Below are 20,111 nucleotides of genomic sequence, written 5' to 3' on the forward strand. Positions count from 1 at the left end.
CCCTAGTGACGAGGAAATCAATCATCACTGACGAAGAAAGGAAAATCATTCAATGAAGCCAGCCAATAACCTGAGCAGTTATGAAACCAGCAAAACAAACCGTTGAGAGCCTATTAAAAGCCTCATTATTGGGCTGGAGGCGTTACTAAGAAAGGCATTAACACTCCAATGGCTAGCAACCAAAATCACATATATAAAACCCTTACATTGACAGCAGAAGGTACAGGTACTGACACTTTAAGAAAGTACTCATTACTATTCTAGTTCATTCATTTCCATTTCGCGAATTGTTTTTTTGTTCTAACTTTGGCATCGGAGGCATTGTGGCAGGCACCACACCGGTGACCCTCTAAAAGGATCATTAGTGCTGACGGGGAGTTCCATCTGCCCATTTCAACTGACGAATTCACGCTTCATCAGTTTGGCGCCGTCTGTGGGGACGACATTTTCAGATTCATATTTGAAAACATAGTTTCCATCACCACTCTACATTCAAATGGAACCCAATCTAGATTCAGCAGCCTTGGCCCAGTAAGTTCAAGCCCTTGCAACTACCATTGAAGAACTCACCAAGTAAAACCAAGAAATGAAGTTACGACTCCAGCAGGTCCAACAGGCTCAACAGGAAGAGAACTGGTCCAAGGGTAACCTGGAAGGAGAAGGAGATAGCCACAGGAGGGGTACCCCTCAGAAGCCAACTACTCCGGACGAGCAGAATTCAGATCTCCTTCGAGAGATGAGGAAAGAGATGGACAAACTAAGGAGCGCCATTAAGGAGAAGACGAATCGAATGGTAAGGGCGACAGATTCACCTTTCACCTCGGCGGTAATTGAATGCCTTGTACCGTCAAAGTTTTGCTTACCTCAACTTGAGCCGTTCGACGGACTCAGAGACACTCAAAATCATCTTAATACCTTCAAGATGACTCTAGGACTTCAACAACCATTCGACGAGATACTATGTCGCTCCTTTCCCACCACTCTCAAAGGAGCTGCAAGAGAATGGTTCACGAAGTTTCCAACCTCGTACGTAGACAACTTCGAGCAATTAAGTAATGCCTTCTTGCGCCATTTCATAGAGGGGCAACGTCCAAGGAGGCCGGCAGACTACTTACTCACCATTAGACAGGGAGAAAAGGAAACTCTAAGGTCATATGTCAAACGCTTCACCTGGGAGACTCTGGAGGTGGACAAAGCCGACGACAAAGTGCAACTGACGACATTCAAAGCGGGACTGAGGTCCAGAGATCTCGTGGCCTCCCTCACAAAGAATCCACCAAAGACGATGGCAGAAATGCTCTTGAAAGCACAGAAGTACATGAACACTGAAGATGCTTTAGCAGCTATAAAGGATGCAGAGAAGCTAAGAGACAAGGCAAAGAAAGAAGACGACTGTAGGGGGCAAAAGAGAGAGTGACCGGACCATCGGAACGATGACAGGAATAGGAGAAAAGATGATAAAAGTCCTCGAACGGTAAGATTTACTACTTTGGTTATGCTTGTTGACAAAATTTTTACGCAGATCAAGGACGAGCATTACCTCAAATGGCCCAGACCATTGCACTCATCCCCCAATGTCTGCGACAAGAACAAGTACTGCCGGTTCTACAAAGATCACAGCCACAACACAGAAGACTGCAGAGACCTAAAGGAGCAGATAGAGGAGTTGATACGTAAAGGAAAGTTACAGAAATATGTGAAGAAGAGAGAATATAGTAAATTCAGGGATGATAATAAAGGCCAACATGAATCCTTTTCCCGGGATGGCAACCGTCCATCCCAACCTCCGCACAAAGTGATCGGGGAGATAAAGACGATTACAGGAGGGCCATTTTCGAGAGGATCATTTAAATCACTCAAGAAGGCATACCAAAGGCAGGTAAATAGTGTCCACACCGTACCTCCGTCTAAGCACAGACGAACATACCAGGACATGTCCTTCAATGAAGGAAACGCCATGGGAGTGAAACAGCCCCACAACGATCCTTTGGTCATAATGTTGAATATAGAAGGGTTCAATACCAAGAGGATCCTCGTCGACAATGGCAGCTCCACAGACATCATCTACCTCCCAGCCTTCCAGCAGTTGAGACTAGATCTGAGGAGACTGCGCCCTTTTGACTCTCCACTCGTCAGCTTCAGCGAAGACAAGGCATACCCCAAGGGCATAGTGACATTGATAGTGATGGCGGGGGCCTACCCGGTGCAGTTGACCCGTCAGATAGACTTCTTAGTGGTGAACTGCCCCTTATCCTACAATGTCATCATTGGGAGGCCCACGCTCAACAAGTGGAAAGCGACGACATCAACCTACTGTTTGAAGGTAAAATTCCCAACAGATAATGGCGTCGGTGAAGTGAAAGGAGATCAAGTCCTGGCAAGAGAATGCTATCAAGCCATCCTGGCTGCGAAGGAGAACTACACGTAGATGATTAAAGAAAAGGAAGAAGACAGAATGGAGGCCCTGGAAACAGTGGAATTGGTAGAAAGAGAAGCGAACAAGATGACCAAGATAGGAACGACGTTAAGCCCCGAGATGAGAACAAGACTCATAAGGTTCCTTAAAAAGAATCTAGATGTCTTCGCATGAAGCCACGAAAACATGCCAAGCATAGCTCCAGAAGTCATCCAGCATAAGTTGAATGTGAACTCGGAATGGAAACCTGTCCAGCAAAGACAAAGAACGTTCGCCCCAGAACGAGATCAAGTAGTTGCAGAGGAAGTTACCAAACTCCTGACAGCAGGGTTCATCCAGGAGGTGTACTATCCTGAATGGCTCGCGAACGACATCTTAGTAAAGAAAGCAAATGGAAAATGAAGGATGTGTGTAGACTTCACTGACCTAAACAAGGCATGTCCAAAAGACAGCTTCCCTCTATCGAGAGTAGACCAGCTCGTGGACTCTACAGCCGGGCACAAGTTACTGACGTTCATAGACGCCTTCTTGGGGTATAACCAGATAAGGATGGCTGAGAAAGACCAAGAGAAAACCGCTTTCATCACAAGTCAAGGACTCTACTGTTATAAAGTAATGCCTTTTGGGTTGAAGAACGCTGGAGCTACATATCAGGGGTTGGTGAACAAAATGTTCAATCAACAGATTGGCAGGAACATGGAAGTATACGTGGACGATATGCTCGTCAAGAGTAAGGAAGAGCTCACACATCTGGACGACCTGAAGTAGACGTTTGCAACCCTAAAAAAACACCAGATGAGGTTGAATCCAAGTAAGTGTGTTTTTGGGGTAGTTTCGGGAAAATTCCTGGGATTCATGGTATCCCAAAGAGGAATAGAAACAAACCCAGAGAAAGTGCGAGCCATCATCGACATGACGTCACCCAGGACCGTCAAGGAAGTTCAAAAACTCACAGGAAGGACAACAACTTTAAACAGGTTTATCTCTAGGGCTACAGACAAATGCCTGCCCTTTTTTCAAGACCTTGAAGCAGGCTTTCACCTAGACTGACGAATGTGAAGCAAGGTTCCAGGAACTAAAGCGTTACCTGAGCAGTCCACCCTTCTTAAGCCCGTCCAAAGAAGGGGAAGACCTATACTTATACTTGGCAGTGTCAGCCTCGACAGTAAGTGCAGCCTTGATTAGAGAAGAGGGCGCGAAGCAGCTCCCAGTTTACTACGTCAGCCAAGCTTTCCAAGGGGTTGAGTCCAGGTACCCAAGGATTGAAAAGATCGCGTTTACGTTAATAGTAGCCTCGCACAAGCTAAGACAATACTTTCAGGCAAACCCCATCCTCGTAATGACAGACCAACCGATCAAGAAATCAATGAACAAGCCTGAGGCAGCTGGAAGAATGGTTCAATGGGCGATTGAACTTAGTCAATTTGACATCGAGTACCATCCTAGAACGGCGATCAAGGCGCAAGCTCTGGCAGACTTCATCGTAGAGTTCACCCTTCCGGACGAAGACAGACTTACCGACAAAGTAGATAGATGGACGATACAAACTGATGGTTCGTCAGCCCAGAGGAAGGGAGGAACAGGGGTCGTCATAGCCACCCCCGATGGAGAGGTGCTAAAATATGGGGTCCAACTAAAATTTCCAGCTACTAACAATGAAGCTGAATACGAGGGGATACTGACGGGATTGAGGCTTGGAAAGGCACTTGAAGCTAAGAACCTGTTAATCCAAAATGATTCAAAACTAGTGATCGGGCAGATTAGAGGGGAGTACGAAGCAAAGGAAGAAAGGATGCAGAAGTACCTCAGGCTGACGAAACACCTAACTTGGGAATTCGATGCAATGGAGTTCATGCAAATCCCAAGAAGTCAGAATATGGGGGCAGACGAAGTCTTAAAGCTAGCGTCATCAGAAAAAGGGGAGATTAGCATGGATTTGGAAATGGAAATCCAAAAACACCCCAGCATTGAAGAGGTCTCAACATTTACCATCTAAAGCGTAAACAGCTGGATGACACCCATAATGTCCTTCCTCCAGGACGAGCATCTCCCTCAAAACACAGAAGAAGCTAAAAAGGTCAAGAAGAGGGCGGCCAGATTCACGATCCTTAATGACGCCTTATACAAAAGAGGCTTCACCATGCCTTATTTGAAGTGTGTCGACGAAGAAGAAGCTAGATACATACTGGAAGAAATCCATGGAGGAGTTTGCGGCGACCACGCTGGCCCCAGATCCTTGGTGAACAAGGTAATACGGACAGGATATTTTTGGCCAACTATGCAAGTGGACGCTGTTGAGATCGTCAAGAGGTACGACAAGTGCCAGCAATACGGGAACGTGCAACGACTTCCAGCAGAGAAACTGACAACCATATCCTCCCCGTGGCCATTTGCATAATGGGGGATCGACATCGTCGACCCACTACCCTAAGGTAAAGGTCAGGTAAAATTCTTACTTGTTGCTATTAATTACTTCACAAAATGGGTTGAAGCAGAGGCTCTAGCAATAATCACCGAGGCAAGAATACGAAGCTTTGTGTGGAAGAATATAATCTGTAGGTTCGGGATTCCCTTGACGATCATATCAAATAATGGGAGGTAGTTCGACAGCAAAGGGTTCAAAGACTTCTGTTCAAACCTTGGGATCAAGAATCAGTTCTCATCCCCGAGACATCCTTAGGCAAACGGACAGACGGAAGTGATGAATCGAACGCTGCTCAAGATTATCAAAACCAAGCTGGACGACGTGAAGGGTGCCTAGCCAGAAGAATTACCTAATGTCCTGTGGGCTTACAGAACCACAGCAAGAACCCCAACAGGAGAGACCCCCTTCAGGCTTACCTATGGCACGAAAGCAGTAATCCCAGTCGAAGTGGGAGTAACAAGCGTCAGAAGAGGGACATTCAACTTAGGGTGCAATGACGATGAACTGCCACTCAAACTAGACTGTCTGGACGAAGTAAACGCATCCAGCAAGATGACGAAGTACTAGCTGAAAATGGTCGAATACTACAATAAGAGGGTTAAACTCAGACGACTGGACATAGGAAACCTCGTCCTGCATAAGACTACCACAGCAACTAAAGACCCTACCCAAGGAAAGCTGGGTCCTACATGGGAAGGGCCTTACCGAGTTACTCACTACTCAAGACAAGGCAGTTACCACCTTGAAACCATGGACAGACAAAGACTCCTTCGACCATGGAACATCGAGCATTTAAAAAAGTACCACAAGTAGATGTAACAAACAGACATGTTCATTCTTGAAGTTAATAAAAGAATTATTTCTCTAATGTTTTTGTGTATATAGGTCTAGCCAATCTTACGGCATAAAAAAAATAATAATAAAAAAAAAAAGTTAAGTAACAAGATTCCGCCTTGACGGATGTAAGTTACTGACGATCCCCCCAACGGGTTCAAGGCAAAAAAAAAAAGGTTAAGTAACAAGATTCCGCCTTGACGGATGTAAGTTACTGACGATCCCTCCAATGGGTTTAAGGCACAAAAAGTTAAGTAACAAGATTCCGCCTTGACAGATGTAAGTTACTGACGATCCCTCCAACGGGTATAAGGCATATGAAATCTAAGTGATAAAATTCCGCCAAGACGGATGTAAATCACTGACGAAGCCCAAGTGACAAGATTCCTTAAATGGATGTAAGTCACCAAAAAATGGCTAAGTGATAAGATTCCGCTTTGACGGTTGTAAGTCACTAACGCAGGCACAATCCTTTAGCAAGTGCAAACGATAAGATCTCGCTTGACGGATTCAGGCTATTGACGAATCCACAAAAAATAAAGGAAGAGAGGAGAGGAAGAAAAAGAAAAGGGACAAGAACCTTGCAACAAATCAGAACAAAACTCAGGCTGTATCCAAGCCCTTCCAAAGGATCGAGAGTGACAAACAAATCATGGACGAATGGAGAAATCACAGCTAAGAAATTTATGCTAAGTACAAAGTATGGACGAACTCAAAACATCACAGGCATGTTAGTTACCAACAGAAGCATAGTCATACAAACAGGAAAATGCAAAATCATAAAGCCAATTAAAACCCAAAAACAACGGGCAATTATCCTTATTCTTCCTAAAGACCCATAAAACACTGGGCCAAGAAACATTGTTCTCAAAATAGATTTAAAAAAAGAAAAAAGAAAAAAAAGAATGCTATCAGGAAGCCCAAAACATAAAGGGCAAAATTACACAAGTATCAGGTCCGAGCGTCAGTAGGAGCGTCAGCGGGGATATCGTCAGCGGCAGGAGCATCACCAGATGGGAGGGAATCACCAGGGCTGTCACCTTCAGGGGCCGATGACTGAGCAGCCTCGTCAGCAGCCATCTTTTGATCTACCATTTCCAGATCCAGGCACGGTAGGTCAACCCCGGTAGGATGCTTGACGAGATACCTACGTAGGAGCTCGAAGCCCTTGAAGTACCAACTAAAGAGCACTGTGGAGTACTCCTCAGTTTGCTGGAAGGCTTCGACGGACCTAGCAGCGATCGTTTTAAGCTTTTTTTTGGCCACCTGAAGCTGGTCGTCCTTTTCCAGGTTTAGCTGACGCTCAATCCTAAGATCGGCATTCAGGGCCTTGACCTTTTCCTTCAAAGCAGCAGCCTCGTCCATTGACTCTATAAGATCCTTCTTCAACGTGGAGTTCTCCTTCTCCAAGGCCTCCATCCTGGACGCCAAAGACGCCACCTTAACCTCTTGAGTAAGACACTTAGAAGCAAGGTGAAGGCTCTCCCCTAACACCTGACAAAGCAAATTAAGTCCGTCAGTAAAATAAAAAATAAAAAATAAAAAATAAAAAAGGGAAATTTATATGTAAGGAGAACAAGGAGAATGTAGAAGTGGTTTTACCTGGACGATCTTGTGTACATGCTGACTCGCAACTACGTTGAGAGGCACTCCGGAAAAGACCTTGAGGTCCTCAGCCTTTATAACGTCATGTGCCCGCTTCACGGCCACACCCTCGTCGTCCCAGACAGACGAACCCACTTTCTCCTTCTCCTTTTCCTTAGCCGACACTTGCTGCCTTTTGGAGGAAGGGGTGGGAATTTCCTCAACCGAGGTGGCCGGAGAGGACACCCGCAAGCTCTCAACTCCATAGACAATGGGAGTGGCGTCTACAAATGGAAGAACTGACGGACTCTTCCCTGTGATACGGACCCCTTCTTGCCAATATTCGCCAAAGGTTCGTCCTTCTTGGACCTCATCTTAGCGTACATGTCTTTGTTGAACCTGGTCGTCATCTAAAAAAAAAAAAAAAACTAAGATATCTAAAGTACACACGTGAAGATCAATTTTGATGAGGTAAACACTTACTCTTCTTCTCCCCAATATTAATGCTGCGCAAGACGTAAGGAGATGGGTCCGGGCCTAAGTAGTAGAAAGCAAGCATCCGTGGGTCTACGAGGTTGTTCCAACTCTCTACCGACTTGGCGTATTCTATCGCCTTCTCAATACGACCCTGGTACTTGCTCTTTAGTTTAGGGCGTCTTTTAACTGCAAAAAAAAAAAAAAAAAAAAAAATGAACAAGGGGTTAAGGACAACGATATATGCAAGATGAAGATTAACAGATGAGGAGAAATATTGACGCACCTAAGGTTGGGGTTCCCCACCGACGGAGTAACCTTGGGATATCACCCTAAGCCTCGTTAGAAGGGGTCTTAAAATCGTCCTCGGACACGAAAAAGAAACGTGACTTCCAGTACCTGAATGACAAGGCTAAACACTTAATGATTCTAGTCCTCCTCATCCAAGGGACTAGCTCATAATACCCATACTCTTTTGATTCCTTTAGGCGGTAAAGGTAGACGAGCTCACTCACTTTGATCATATCCTCGTTGGCGGCTAACCATATCTCCATACAGTTGATCACTATCCTCCATGAATTAGGCATGAGTTGCCCGGGGGCAATACCAAAATAACCTAAAAGCTCCATCACCAACGAATGGACAGGTAGCCTAAGCCCACAAGTGAAAGCAGCCTCGTAGAAGCATACTTCACCAGGAAAGAAGTGGCAGGCCTGATCCTCAGGACCAGGCCGACGAACGCGGACCCATACAGGAAATTGAAACCTATCCTTGAACCTAGTCACAGTGTCAGCGTCCAGCCCACACTCCTCCCTAAGGGCGTAAAAAGCCCTAACCTGACGAGGGACGGAGACGGCCGTATCACCTTCAATCGGGCCTTCGCTGGATGACAACCCAGTGTCTAGTTCGCTAGATCTCACCTCCGACATCCTCTTCGTTTCTCCCTCAAACCAAGCTAATGACTGGCCTAAAATTGGAGATAGTTCCCCTAAAACTACACTCAACCCACAACCTTCAAAAATATAGTTCCCAACCAAAGGGAAAAAGTCATCGGAAACACCCAAAGCCGCCCCTAAGCGAGCAAAAAAGAAAGAGACTGAGGGGCAAGCTACCCTAACCTCAGAAGAACTAACCATGAAAAGGGTACACAATCCTAAAAACCCAAAAATCAAACACAAAAACAACAAAAGCAAAGGACAAAGGAAAAATCAGGAACTCATAAGAAGATCGTTAAGAAAAGGGAATAGAAGGGGAATAAAAGAGTAGCGTACCTTGAAGAGCAAAACGATCGAAGCCAGAAAAATTCGGAAAGAAGCGTAGCCGGAGCAAGGTTAGAGTCGCCGGAGCAGAATTGGAGTAATAGCAGAAATAAGCGAGAAAAATAACACTCAAAGCAAAAATTAAAGTAAAGGAAAAGAAAAGTTTTGAAACCAAAAATCCAAGGAAACTGAAAAATAGCCGGAAACCCAAGGGTCATGCCATCAATGCCTTCAATCAACCCACACCACGTGGCCACATTGCGTACTGCGCCGCCATCATGCATTAAATTCGGAGCAGAACCCCAAGCGTCACAGACAACTCAGGAAAAACTTTTCACCTTCTATGGCCCTCATGACACGTCACTGACAACCACAGAACCTGGGGGGCAACTGATGGGAGTGACGAGAATGCATTACCTTGACGAAGTCAACACTAATGACGAGGTCATCCCTAGTGAAAAGGAAATCAGTCATCACTGACGAAGGAAGGAAAATCATTCAATGAAGCCAGCCAGTAACCTGAGCAGTTACGAAACCAGCAAAACAGACCGTTGGGAGCCTATTAAAAGCCCCATTATTGGGCTGGAGGCGTTACTAAGAAAGACATTAACACTCCAACAGCTAGCAACCAAAATCACATATATAAAGCCCTTACATTGGTAGCAAAAGGTACAAATACTGACACTCTAAGAAAGTACCCATTACTATTCTAGTTCATTTATTTCCATTTCGCGAATTGCTTTTTTGTTCTAACTTTGGCATCGGAGGCGTTGTGGTAGGCACCACACCGGTGACCCTCTAAAAGGATACATTAGTGCTGACGGGGAGTTCCATCTGTCCATTTCAACTGACGAATTCACGCTTCATCATGAACGATGTCACCTAAATAATATGGTAAATAGTTATTTAATCAATATATCCTCGCCATTAGTAACATATCAATTTATAAGATTTACAATAATAAAATTTGTAAGTATTATCTCTAACATTATTCTATTATTATATGGCAAAATGTTTCACAACCCTGATGAAGTCGACCGTAGGACCATCTTACCAAATTATTACTGGCCTTTGTACAATACTAAGGATAAAAGGATCGATTTGGTATTTTCTAAGGTATAATAATATAATTGTATAGCAAAGGTTTAATTATATATAGAGACATGATATTGGGGTAGGTATTGATAACAACGACAAGGCAATCGTGGAGTTGAAAGAGGAAAGAAGTTCTGGTTACTTGGTTGGGAAACGTCGGTACTTAGTCTTACGAGGACTGCGGAAGAAAAAGAAAACAAATATATCAAAGAGAAGGTATGTCTTTATCTTTCTTTCATTTTTTGCTTAGTTACTAGCTAGCTAGTTGGTTCAAAATGCCTTGCTAGTCTCTTGTGTTTCCTTATGTAATTGCATTAGGTACCCTTTACACACAGTTTTATGAAAATGTATTGTATTATGTCGATGAGAATTAAAGGGTTTTAGGGAATCGAGATTGAGAAAAATTGGACAGAATCAAGTCTTTGTTCATACTTGCATGTTAGTGTTTTTCACTTTTTTGTCTTCTTTTTTCTTCTTTTTTTCCCCCCAAGGGTTTTTATAAATAGCACCATTTTTTTTTTTAGAAAGTTATAAATACCCCCTTGATTTCCCATGTAAGTCCTTTTTTATTTATTTTATTATTTCACATCTAATATTTTTGGAAAACGCTGTACATGTGACTCGATTTACTCTCTATATTTCATCTTGGGCTTTGTTTTGTAAAGTTGTCTTGATAAGTAGTACCAACATTTATATGTGAATCAATTTAGTCTTTAAATTTGGTCGTGGGTTTTGTTTTGTAAATATTCTTTATAAGAGGTAATTATAAAATATTTCCAAGAGTATCATAAATATATACTCCTTCCCTCTCACATAATAGTGGAGTACATTTTTTTTAATATTCTATAATTTTCCCTTTATAAGTGGCACCAACATTTATAACATTATTATTATTTTTTTTTGTTTATTTTATATCAAGTGGTTTTCACGTATGAAAATGCTTCACTAGGTATTAATTAGTTCAATTCGAAGGAAAAATTTTAGGCACCCCTAATAGCTGTTAAGTGAATCATTTGTATTGTCCATGATATAAACGGTTGAACACACATCGGCTTCAATCATGATTGGAGCCATACTTTACCCCAATTCCAACTAGATCTTACAAGCCACTCTATTGTCTTTTTCTTTATTGGCATTAGTGACATGTTCGACGTCTTTGTGTTCAAAGTGGTAGTCAAGTAATGAAACAAAACAAAAGTGTTAGGTTTTTAGATCCCCGTAAACTAGATTATTTAACCTAATTAATTAAGCAAGTGAATACTTAGGTTTATTATTCAGATCTAGATTAAAACAATAAAGTCATATCATATAAAGCAGTAGAAAATAAAGAATACAATGACATGATCACCTAGGAAAACCAAACTGGTAAAAAACTTGGGAAAGATTTAATCTAGCTATCCTCAAGGTAAAAAGCAAATTCACTATAGAGAATCAAAGTTTACAATAAGACTTAGACCACTAACATCCTCTTGCTATCACATGTAGAACTTACTAACATGACCACGTACAAGCTCCAAATCCACGGACTCTTTCTCTATTAGGCCTTTGCAACACAAGCACCCACACTTGTGACTTTGAGACTCCACTCAAAGGTTTTGGATCTCCTTAGACGTTGATCTTGTATGCAACAACTTCTACAACACCGAATCTTGAGATTCTTTAAGAAATAACACCGGTAGAAGACTTTAGAGAGCTTTTGGGTACAAAAACTCTAGATCTACAAACACTACAAGAAAATTGAGCAATTGCGGCGGGCCTATTGCAGCGGGTGCAAAAACCGCCGCTATATGTCGCCTATTGCGGCGCTTTTTTGGCCCGCCGCTGTACATGAGATCTATTGCGGTGTTCCATATGCCCGCCGCAATAGCTCTAGTATTTTGCGGCGTACTACAGCGACGGGCCAATGACCCGCCGCAATAGGTCTGTTTTAGCGGCATTCAGCTTAGACATAGCGGCGGGTCAATGTATTTTGCGGCGTACTACAGCGGCGGGCCAATGACCTGCCGCAATAGCCCTGTTTTAGCGGCATTAAGCTTAGATATAGCGGCGGGTCATTTACCCGCCGCAATATGTACTCCTTTTTGCGGCGGTTTGGACCGCCGCAATAGTCATTTAAATTTCCCACTATTTTTTCGTCTTCCCATTTAAAGATCAAATAGTAAACTACACCTGATTGGCATGAAAATTGGCATGCATGTTAAGAACATATAGAAAATGTGATCCAACGGTTGGATTTTCAAAATTTAAATTCAACAATAAGTTATTGGTTGGTGTATCATTTTTTAGAGTTACATCAAGTGTAACTAGAACCCAACGATATATTTTTTAATTCGATGTGAATTTTGACGAATTTACCGTTAGATTACATTATCTTCATATATTTTTCATGCATACAAAATTTCAAGGTGATCAAAGATTAATAGTCATGTCATCAATCAATTATATAAATTCAAGTTTTTGTAATTTAAAATAACGCATAAAAGATGAGTTAAAAGATCAAATGGTAAATTACACCCGATTGGCATGAAAATTGGCATGCACGTTAAGAACATATATAAAATGTGATCCAACGGGTGGATTTTCAAAATATGAGTTCAACAATAAGTTATCGGTTGGTGAATCATTTTTTTAGAGTTACATTAAGTGTAACTAGAACCCAACGATATATTTCTTAATTCGATGTGAATTTTGACAAATTTACCGTTAGATTACATTATCTTCATATATTTTTCATTCATACAAAATTTCAAGATGATCAAAGATTAATAGTCATGTCATCAATCAATTATTTAAATTCAAGTTTTTGTAATTTAAAATAATGCATAAAAGATGAGTTTAAAGATTAAATGGTAAATTACACCCGATTGGCATGAAAATTGGCATGCATGTTCAGAACAAATAGAAAATGTGATCCAACGGTTGGATTTTCAAAATATGAATTCAACAATAAGCTATTGGTTGGTGTAACATTTTTTAGAGTTACATCAAGTGTAACTTGAACCCAACCCTATATTTCTTAATTCAATGTGAATTTTGACAAATATACCGTTAGATTACATTATCTTCATATATTTTTCAAGCATACAAAATTTCAAGGTGATCAAAGATTAATAGTCATGTAATCAATCAATTATTTAAATTCAAGTTTTTGTAATTTAAAATAACGCATAAAAGATGAGTTTAAAGATCAAATGGTAAATTACACCCGATTGGCATGAAAATTGGCATGCATGTTAAGAAAAAATAGAAAATGTGATCCAACGGTTAGATTTTCAAAATGTGAATTCAACAATAAGTTATTAGTTGGTGTAACATTTTTTAGAGTTACATCAAGTGTAACTTGAACCCAATCTTATATTTCTTAATTCGATGTGAATTTTGACAAATTTACCGTTAGATTACATTATCTTCATATATTTTTCATGCATACAAAATTTCAAGATGATCAAAGATTAATAGTCATGTCATCAATCAATTGTTTAAATTCAAGTTTTCATAGTTTAAAATAACGCATAAAAGATGAGTTTAAAGATCAAAGGGTAAATTACATCCGATCGGCAAGAAAATTAGCATGCATGTTAAAAACATATAGAAAATGTGATCCAACGGTTGGATTTTCAAAATATGAATTCAACAATAAGTTATTGGTTAGTGTAACATTTTTTATAGTTACATCAAGTGTAACTTATACCCAACCCCACATTTCTTAATTCGATGTGAATTTTGACAAATCTACCGTTAGATTACATTATCTTCATCTATTTTTCATGCTTAAAAAATTTTAAGGTGATCAAAGATTAATAGTCATGTCATTAATCAAATGTTTAAATTCAAATTTTTGTAGTTTAAAATAACGTATAAAAGATGAGTTTAAAGATCCAATGGTAAATTACATCCGATTGGCATGAAAATTGGCATGCATGTTAAGAACATATAGAAAATGTGATCCAATGGTTGGATTTTCAAAATATGAATTCAATAATAAGTTATTGGTTAGTGTAACACTTTTTAGAGTTACATCACGTGTAACTTGAACCCAACCCTATATTTCCTAATTCGTTGTGAATTTTTACAAATCTACCGTTAGATTACATTATCTTCATATAATTTTCATACTTAAAAAATTTGAAGGTGATTAAAGATTAATAATCATGTCATCAATCAATTGTTTAAATTCAAGTTCTTGTAGTTTAAAATAACGCATAAAAGATGAGTTTAAAGATCAAATGGTAAATTACATCCGATTGGCATGAAAATTGGCATGCATGTTAAGAACATATATAAAATGTGATCCAACAGTTGGATTTTCAAAATATGAATTCTAAAATAAGTTATTGGTTGGTGTAACATTTTTTAGAGTTATATCACGTGTAACTTGAACCTAACCCTATATTTCTTAATTCGATGTGAATTTTGACAAATCTACCGTTAGATTACATTATCTTCATATATTTTTCATGCTTAAAAAATTTCAAGGTGACCAAATATTAATAGTCATGTCATCAATCAATTCTTTAAATTCAAGTTTTTGTAATTTAAAATAACGCATAAAAGATGAGTTTAAAGATCAAATGGTAAATTACACCCAATTGGCATGAAAATTGGCATGCATGTTAAGAAAAAATAGAAAATGTGATCCAACGGTTAGATTTTCAAAATGTGAATTCAACAATAAGTTATTAGTTGGTGTAACATTTTTTAGAGTTACATCAAGTGTAACTTGAACCCAATCTTATATTTCTTAATTTGATGTAAATTTTGACAAATCTACCGTTAGATTACATTATCTTCATATATTTTTCATGCTTAAAAAATTTCAAGGTGATCAAAGATTAATAGTCATGTTATCAATCAATTGTTTAAATTCAAGTTTTCGTAGTTTAAAATAACGCATAAAAGATGAGTTTAAAGATCAAAGGGTAAATTACATTCGATTGGCAAGAAAATTAGCATGCATGTTAAAAACATATAGAAAATGTGATCCAACGGTTGGATTTTCAAAATATGAATTCAACAATAAGTTATTGGTTTGTGTAACATTTTTTAGAGTTACATCAAGTGTAACTTATACCCAACCCCACATTTCTTAATTCGATGTGAATTTTGACAAATCTACCGTTAGATTACATTATCTTCATATATTTTTCATGCTTAAAAAATTTCAAGGTGATCAAAGATTAATAGCCATGTCATTAATCAATTGTTTAAATTCAAATTTTTGTAGTTTAAAATAACGTATAAAAGATGAGTTTAAAGATCAAATGGTAAATTACATCCGATTGGCATGAAAATTGGCATGCATGTTAAGAACATATAGAAAATGTGATCCAATGGTTGGATTTTCAAAATATGAATTCAATAATAAGTTATTGGTTAGTGTAACATTTTTTAGAGTTACATCACGTGTAACTTGAACCCAACCCTATATTTCCTAATTCGTTGTGAATTTTGACAAATCTACCGTTAGATTACATTATCTTCATATATTTTTCATGCTTAAAAAATTTGAAGGTGATTAAAAATTAATAGTCATGTCATCAATCAATTGTTTAAATTCAAGTTTTCGTAGTTTAAAATAACGCATAAAAGATGAGTTTAAAGATCAAAGGGTAAATTACATCCGATTGGCAAGAAAATTAACATGCATGTTAAAAACATATAGAAAATGTGATCCAACGGTTGGATTTTCAAAATATGAATTCAACAATAAGTTATTGGTTAGTGTAACATTTTATATAGTTACATCAAGTGTAACTTATACCCAACCCCACATTTCTTAATTCGATGTGAATTTTGACAAATCTACCGTTAGATTACATTATCTTCATCTATTTTTCATGCTTAAAAAATTTTAAGGTGATCAAAGATTAATAGCCATGTCATTAATCAAATGTTTAAATTCAAATTTTTGTAGTTTAAAATAACATATAAAAGATGAGTTTAAAGATCCAATGGTAAATTACATCCGATTGGCATGAAAATTGGCTTGCATGTTAAGAACATATAGAAAATGTGATCCAATGGTTGGATTTTCAAAATATGAATTCAATAATAAGTTATTGGTTAGTGTAACACTTTTTAGAGTTACATCACGTGTAACTTGAACCCAACCCTATATTTCCTAATTCGTTGTGAATTTTTACAAATCTACCGTTAGATTACATTATCTTCATATATTTTTCATACTTAAAAAATTTGAAGGTGATTAAAAATTAATAATCATGTCATCAATCAATTGTTTAAATTCAAGTTCTTGTAGTTTAAAATAACGCATAAAAGATGAGTTTAAAGATCAAATGGTAAATTACATCCGATTGGCATGAAAATTGGCATGCATGTTAAGAACATATAGAAAATGTGATCCAACGATTGGATTTTCAAAATATGAATTCTAAAATAAGTTATTGGTTGGTGTAACATTTTTTAGAGTTATATCATGTGTAACTTGAACCTAACCCTATATTTCTTAATTCGATGTGAATTTTGACAAATCTACCGTTAGATTACATTATATTCATATATTTTTCATGCTTAAAACATTTCAAGGTGACCAAAGATTAATAGTCATGTCATCAATCAATTCTTTAAATTCAAGTTTTTGTAATTTAAAATAATGAATAAAAGATGAGTTTAAAGATCAAATGGTAAATTACATCCGATTGGCATGAAAATTGGCATGCATGTTAAGAACATATAGGAAATGTGATCCAACGGTTGGATTTTCAAAATATGAATTCAACAATAAGTTATTGGTTAATGTAACATTTTTTAGAATTACATCAAGTGTAACTTGAACCCAACCCCACATTTCTTAATTCGATGTGAATTTTGACAAATCTACCGTTAGATTACATTATCTTCATATATTTTTCATGCTTAAAAAATTTTAAGGTGATCAAAGATTAATAGCTATGTCATCAATCAATTGTTTAAATTCCAGTTTTTGTAGTTTAAAATAACGCATAAAAGATGAGTTTAAGGATCAAGTGGTAAATTACATGCAATTGACATGAAAATTGGCATGCATGTTAATTACATATTGAATTATTAAAACATATTTTTATTAAATAATATATTTCATTTTATTAATTTGTAGTGTTAAATTATATTTTATTAATTTGAAGTATTATATTAACTCTTATTAATTATTAAATTATACTCATTAATTTGTAGTATTAAAATATATTTACATAATTGGAAGTATTAATTATATTGTTATTAATTAGTAATTTATAACAACCGAAACACTCCCAAAACCTAAAAATGACCAAAATACCCCATGCCTGAAAAAAATACCAAAATACCCTCGATGACTAAAAAAAAGACCAAATACGCCTATTATTATTTTTATTTTTATTATTATTATTATTATTATTATTATAATGGACATTAATAAAATGTGTGTTGCTTTAGTGTTAAGCTCGTGTGTGTTTCAACTTCATGTCCCAGGTTCGAACCCTCTGCACAGCCCTTTTTTTTTTTCATTTTTAAAGTTTCTATCAAACAAACCGATATGTATTAACTATAAATATGTACAAAATGTTTCATTATGTGTACCACTACTCTAGTGGTAAGACACGCGTGTGATTATACTGGGCCCGGTTCGAACCTTGCTAAAAACGTTTTAATATTTTATTTTTTTTTCTCATACAAAACTACGTCGTTTTATACATCAACTTAAAACATAAAAAAAAAAACCCTACTCTCTACATTTCACTTCAGCCGCCCCACGCCCTCACCCTCATTCTTTTCTTTTCTTCTCTACACAGACGCTTAGATCCAATTGCCTCATCCTTGCCGCCGATCCAAATAAAAAAAAAATCTTGATCTGATCTGATCTGTTCTGTTCTGCTCCGTTTCTCTGTTACTTGATTCTCTGTTACTATAAACTGATTCTTTTATTACTCACACAAATCGGTACGTTCATCTTCAGCTTTGTTTAAAAAAAAAGCGAAGATCGAACGGTTTTGTTAGTTTTTTTTTTGCTTAGTTTGATGATTTTTGGATGTGGATCTGACTAGATCTGGTGTGTTTTCTCTTTGTTGTTGTGGTTTTTGTTGTTTTCAGATCATCAACGACCGTGAAACCGGTAAATCTCTGTGAGAAAATCGTAGAATCATAGACGAAGAAGAAAATGGAATCTGAATGCAGTAGTAGATCTACTGCGTCTGCGTTCTTCATCAAATCGTTCCGTCTGCGATTCCTCGTCGTCCTCACTCTTCTACTGGTATAATTCCAATCGCCTCTCTCTTTGGATTCGTTATGAACAATTTTGTTGTTGTTGTTCTTGATCGCCGTCAAAATTTGTTTGGTTTTGTCTTTGAATTTTGAGTCGCGCTCACTGTGATCTTCATGTGGACTAAGAAAATGCCTCAAATAAATGAAAACCTAAAACAGTTTAATCCGTTTCTTTCATTTTCCACTTTTTTTTTTCTCGGCTGCCAAACAGAAGATTAAACAATATTGAAATGTGAAGGATAGGCTTGATATCAAGCTAGGGAACCCACCTTGTTGAATTCACAGTTCCACATAATATAAACAAACATTTTTCTTTTGTCCAAATGTGTGACCGATGACCCACATTATTATTCCCTTTCATTCTTGATTGTTGCAAAAGTAAGTAGAATAATATAATTTTTTTATAGAGAATATGTATTGGAACAGGTTTTAGTTTTCTTTGTGACCCCACGTATAGTATATTGATGTAAAAATTTCTCTAGCCATTGACTATGTGGTTGTTATGTTTGTGAGTTTATAAATTTATATTTTTCTGAATTTTGGCTAATTGGGTTTTGTGTGGCACTAGTGGCTAATAATTGAAAGAATCCAAGCTGAGCCTGTGGAGGGTAAGAGAAAGTTCATCTATCTTGGGGATGGTAAACTTTTTCCCCTAGATTTGAGCTTGTGTCGTACAATAATGTGAACATCAATTATAACATTCAGTTTGTGAAATCAGTTCTGGATTTAGTGTTTGTAATTGTACCTTCTTTCTTATTAGTTACTTTCCCTTTAATCTTGCTTGTCTCACAGGAGCACAGGTGTGGAAGAGAAGCTTTCAGATAAATACAAAGACAAAATAGTTGATTAGAAAAGATTGGCGAATGAGGTAGGTCCTAGGTCTATTCAAGTTTTGTGAATTACTATAAAAGCCCTTACTGCCACTACTTTTTATGAACTATGTGTGAGTGTCTAGTGTCTACTACACTTGACCAAGACTTCAAAAAGTTTTGGTGTTAAATTTTGGGTATAGGAGCTTTGGGATTTGTAAGGGTTTATATTGTGTTGTAACGTGTTTAATTTTGTGCGATATAGGCTGAAGGTTTCATCGGCACTTTTCTTCAATTACAACACCTCGATGGGACTGCCATTTCGGGTTTTGGTAGATACCAACTTCATCAATTTCTCTATCTAGAATAAAGTGAGTGATTAGTAGTTTTATTCCATTTTATTTTAAATGGGTTTGGTTCAAAAAAATGCATAGTTTGAGAGAAATTTTTATTGTTCATGACTTACTGAATGTGTGTAATTACCAATTGAGAAGGAAAAAAAAAATCTAAGAATGAGATAGAAATCCTTATTCAATTCTAGAGCTTGTTCTCTTCCCATTAATGCATTGAAGGATATGTTCTGGAAGCATGGATAAAAATAATAACTTTATGTATTTTGACTTGGTAACTTTGCATTATAATCCTAACTTATGCAATTTCTTTCATTGTTGTATAGCTGGACTTGGAGAAGGGAATGATGGACTGCCTATATGCAAAATGTGAGTTTAGAATCACCGGTTTCTTCAATTTAATGTGAATATTAATTTGTTGCAAGAATTGTTGTGCCGTGTTGATGAGGTATCATAAGTTCAACATAGTTGTTAATGTGGTTTTATAACAAGCATTGAGTGCCATGTATCATTGGCAAACACTTAAATATGTGTTGGTTGCTTAATGATATTTATCAAAATATTACTCTTGGTTGTGTGGATGTCCATGAGAATGCTTAAGGAATAAAATGAGGATCTTTTTTTAAA

The 20,111-nt window shown here is 37.7% G+C and overlaps 1 protein-coding gene and 1 long non-coding RNA gene across 3 annotated transcripts; both read left to right on the plus strand.

Annotated features, from left to right (window-relative positions):
- Positions 1–586: 586 nt before the first annotated feature.
- LOC115984480 lies at positions 587–2,428 on the plus strand. Its single transcript, XM_031107502.1, has 2 exons — positions 587–1,375; positions 1,523–2,428. Exons 1-2 carry the CDS (start codon positions 587–589, stop codon positions 2,426–2,428), a joined length of 1,695 nt encoding a protein of 564 aa, XP_030963362.1.
- A 15,369-nt stretch (positions 2,429–17,797) lies between these two features.
- Positions 17,798–20,111, plus strand: LOC115983822. 2 transcript variants are annotated; one of them, XR_004090264.1, is made up of 6 exons: positions 17,798–18,004; positions 18,155–18,314; positions 18,894–18,963; positions 19,118–19,193; positions 19,400–19,505; positions 19,811–20,111. It is a non-coding gene; the product is annotated as an uncharacterized LOC115983822 (long non-coding RNA). The 2 variants fall into 2 exon arrangements; XR_004090263.1 differs by having other exon boundaries at positions 18,894–19,193.

This window comes from Quercus lobata, chromosome 4 (genome assembly GCF_001633185.2).
Source record: "Quercus lobata isolate SW786 chromosome 4, ValleyOak3.0 Primary Assembly, whole genome shotgun sequence".
NCBI lineage: Eukaryota > Viridiplantae > Streptophyta > Magnoliopsida > Fagales > Fagaceae > Quercus > Quercus lobata.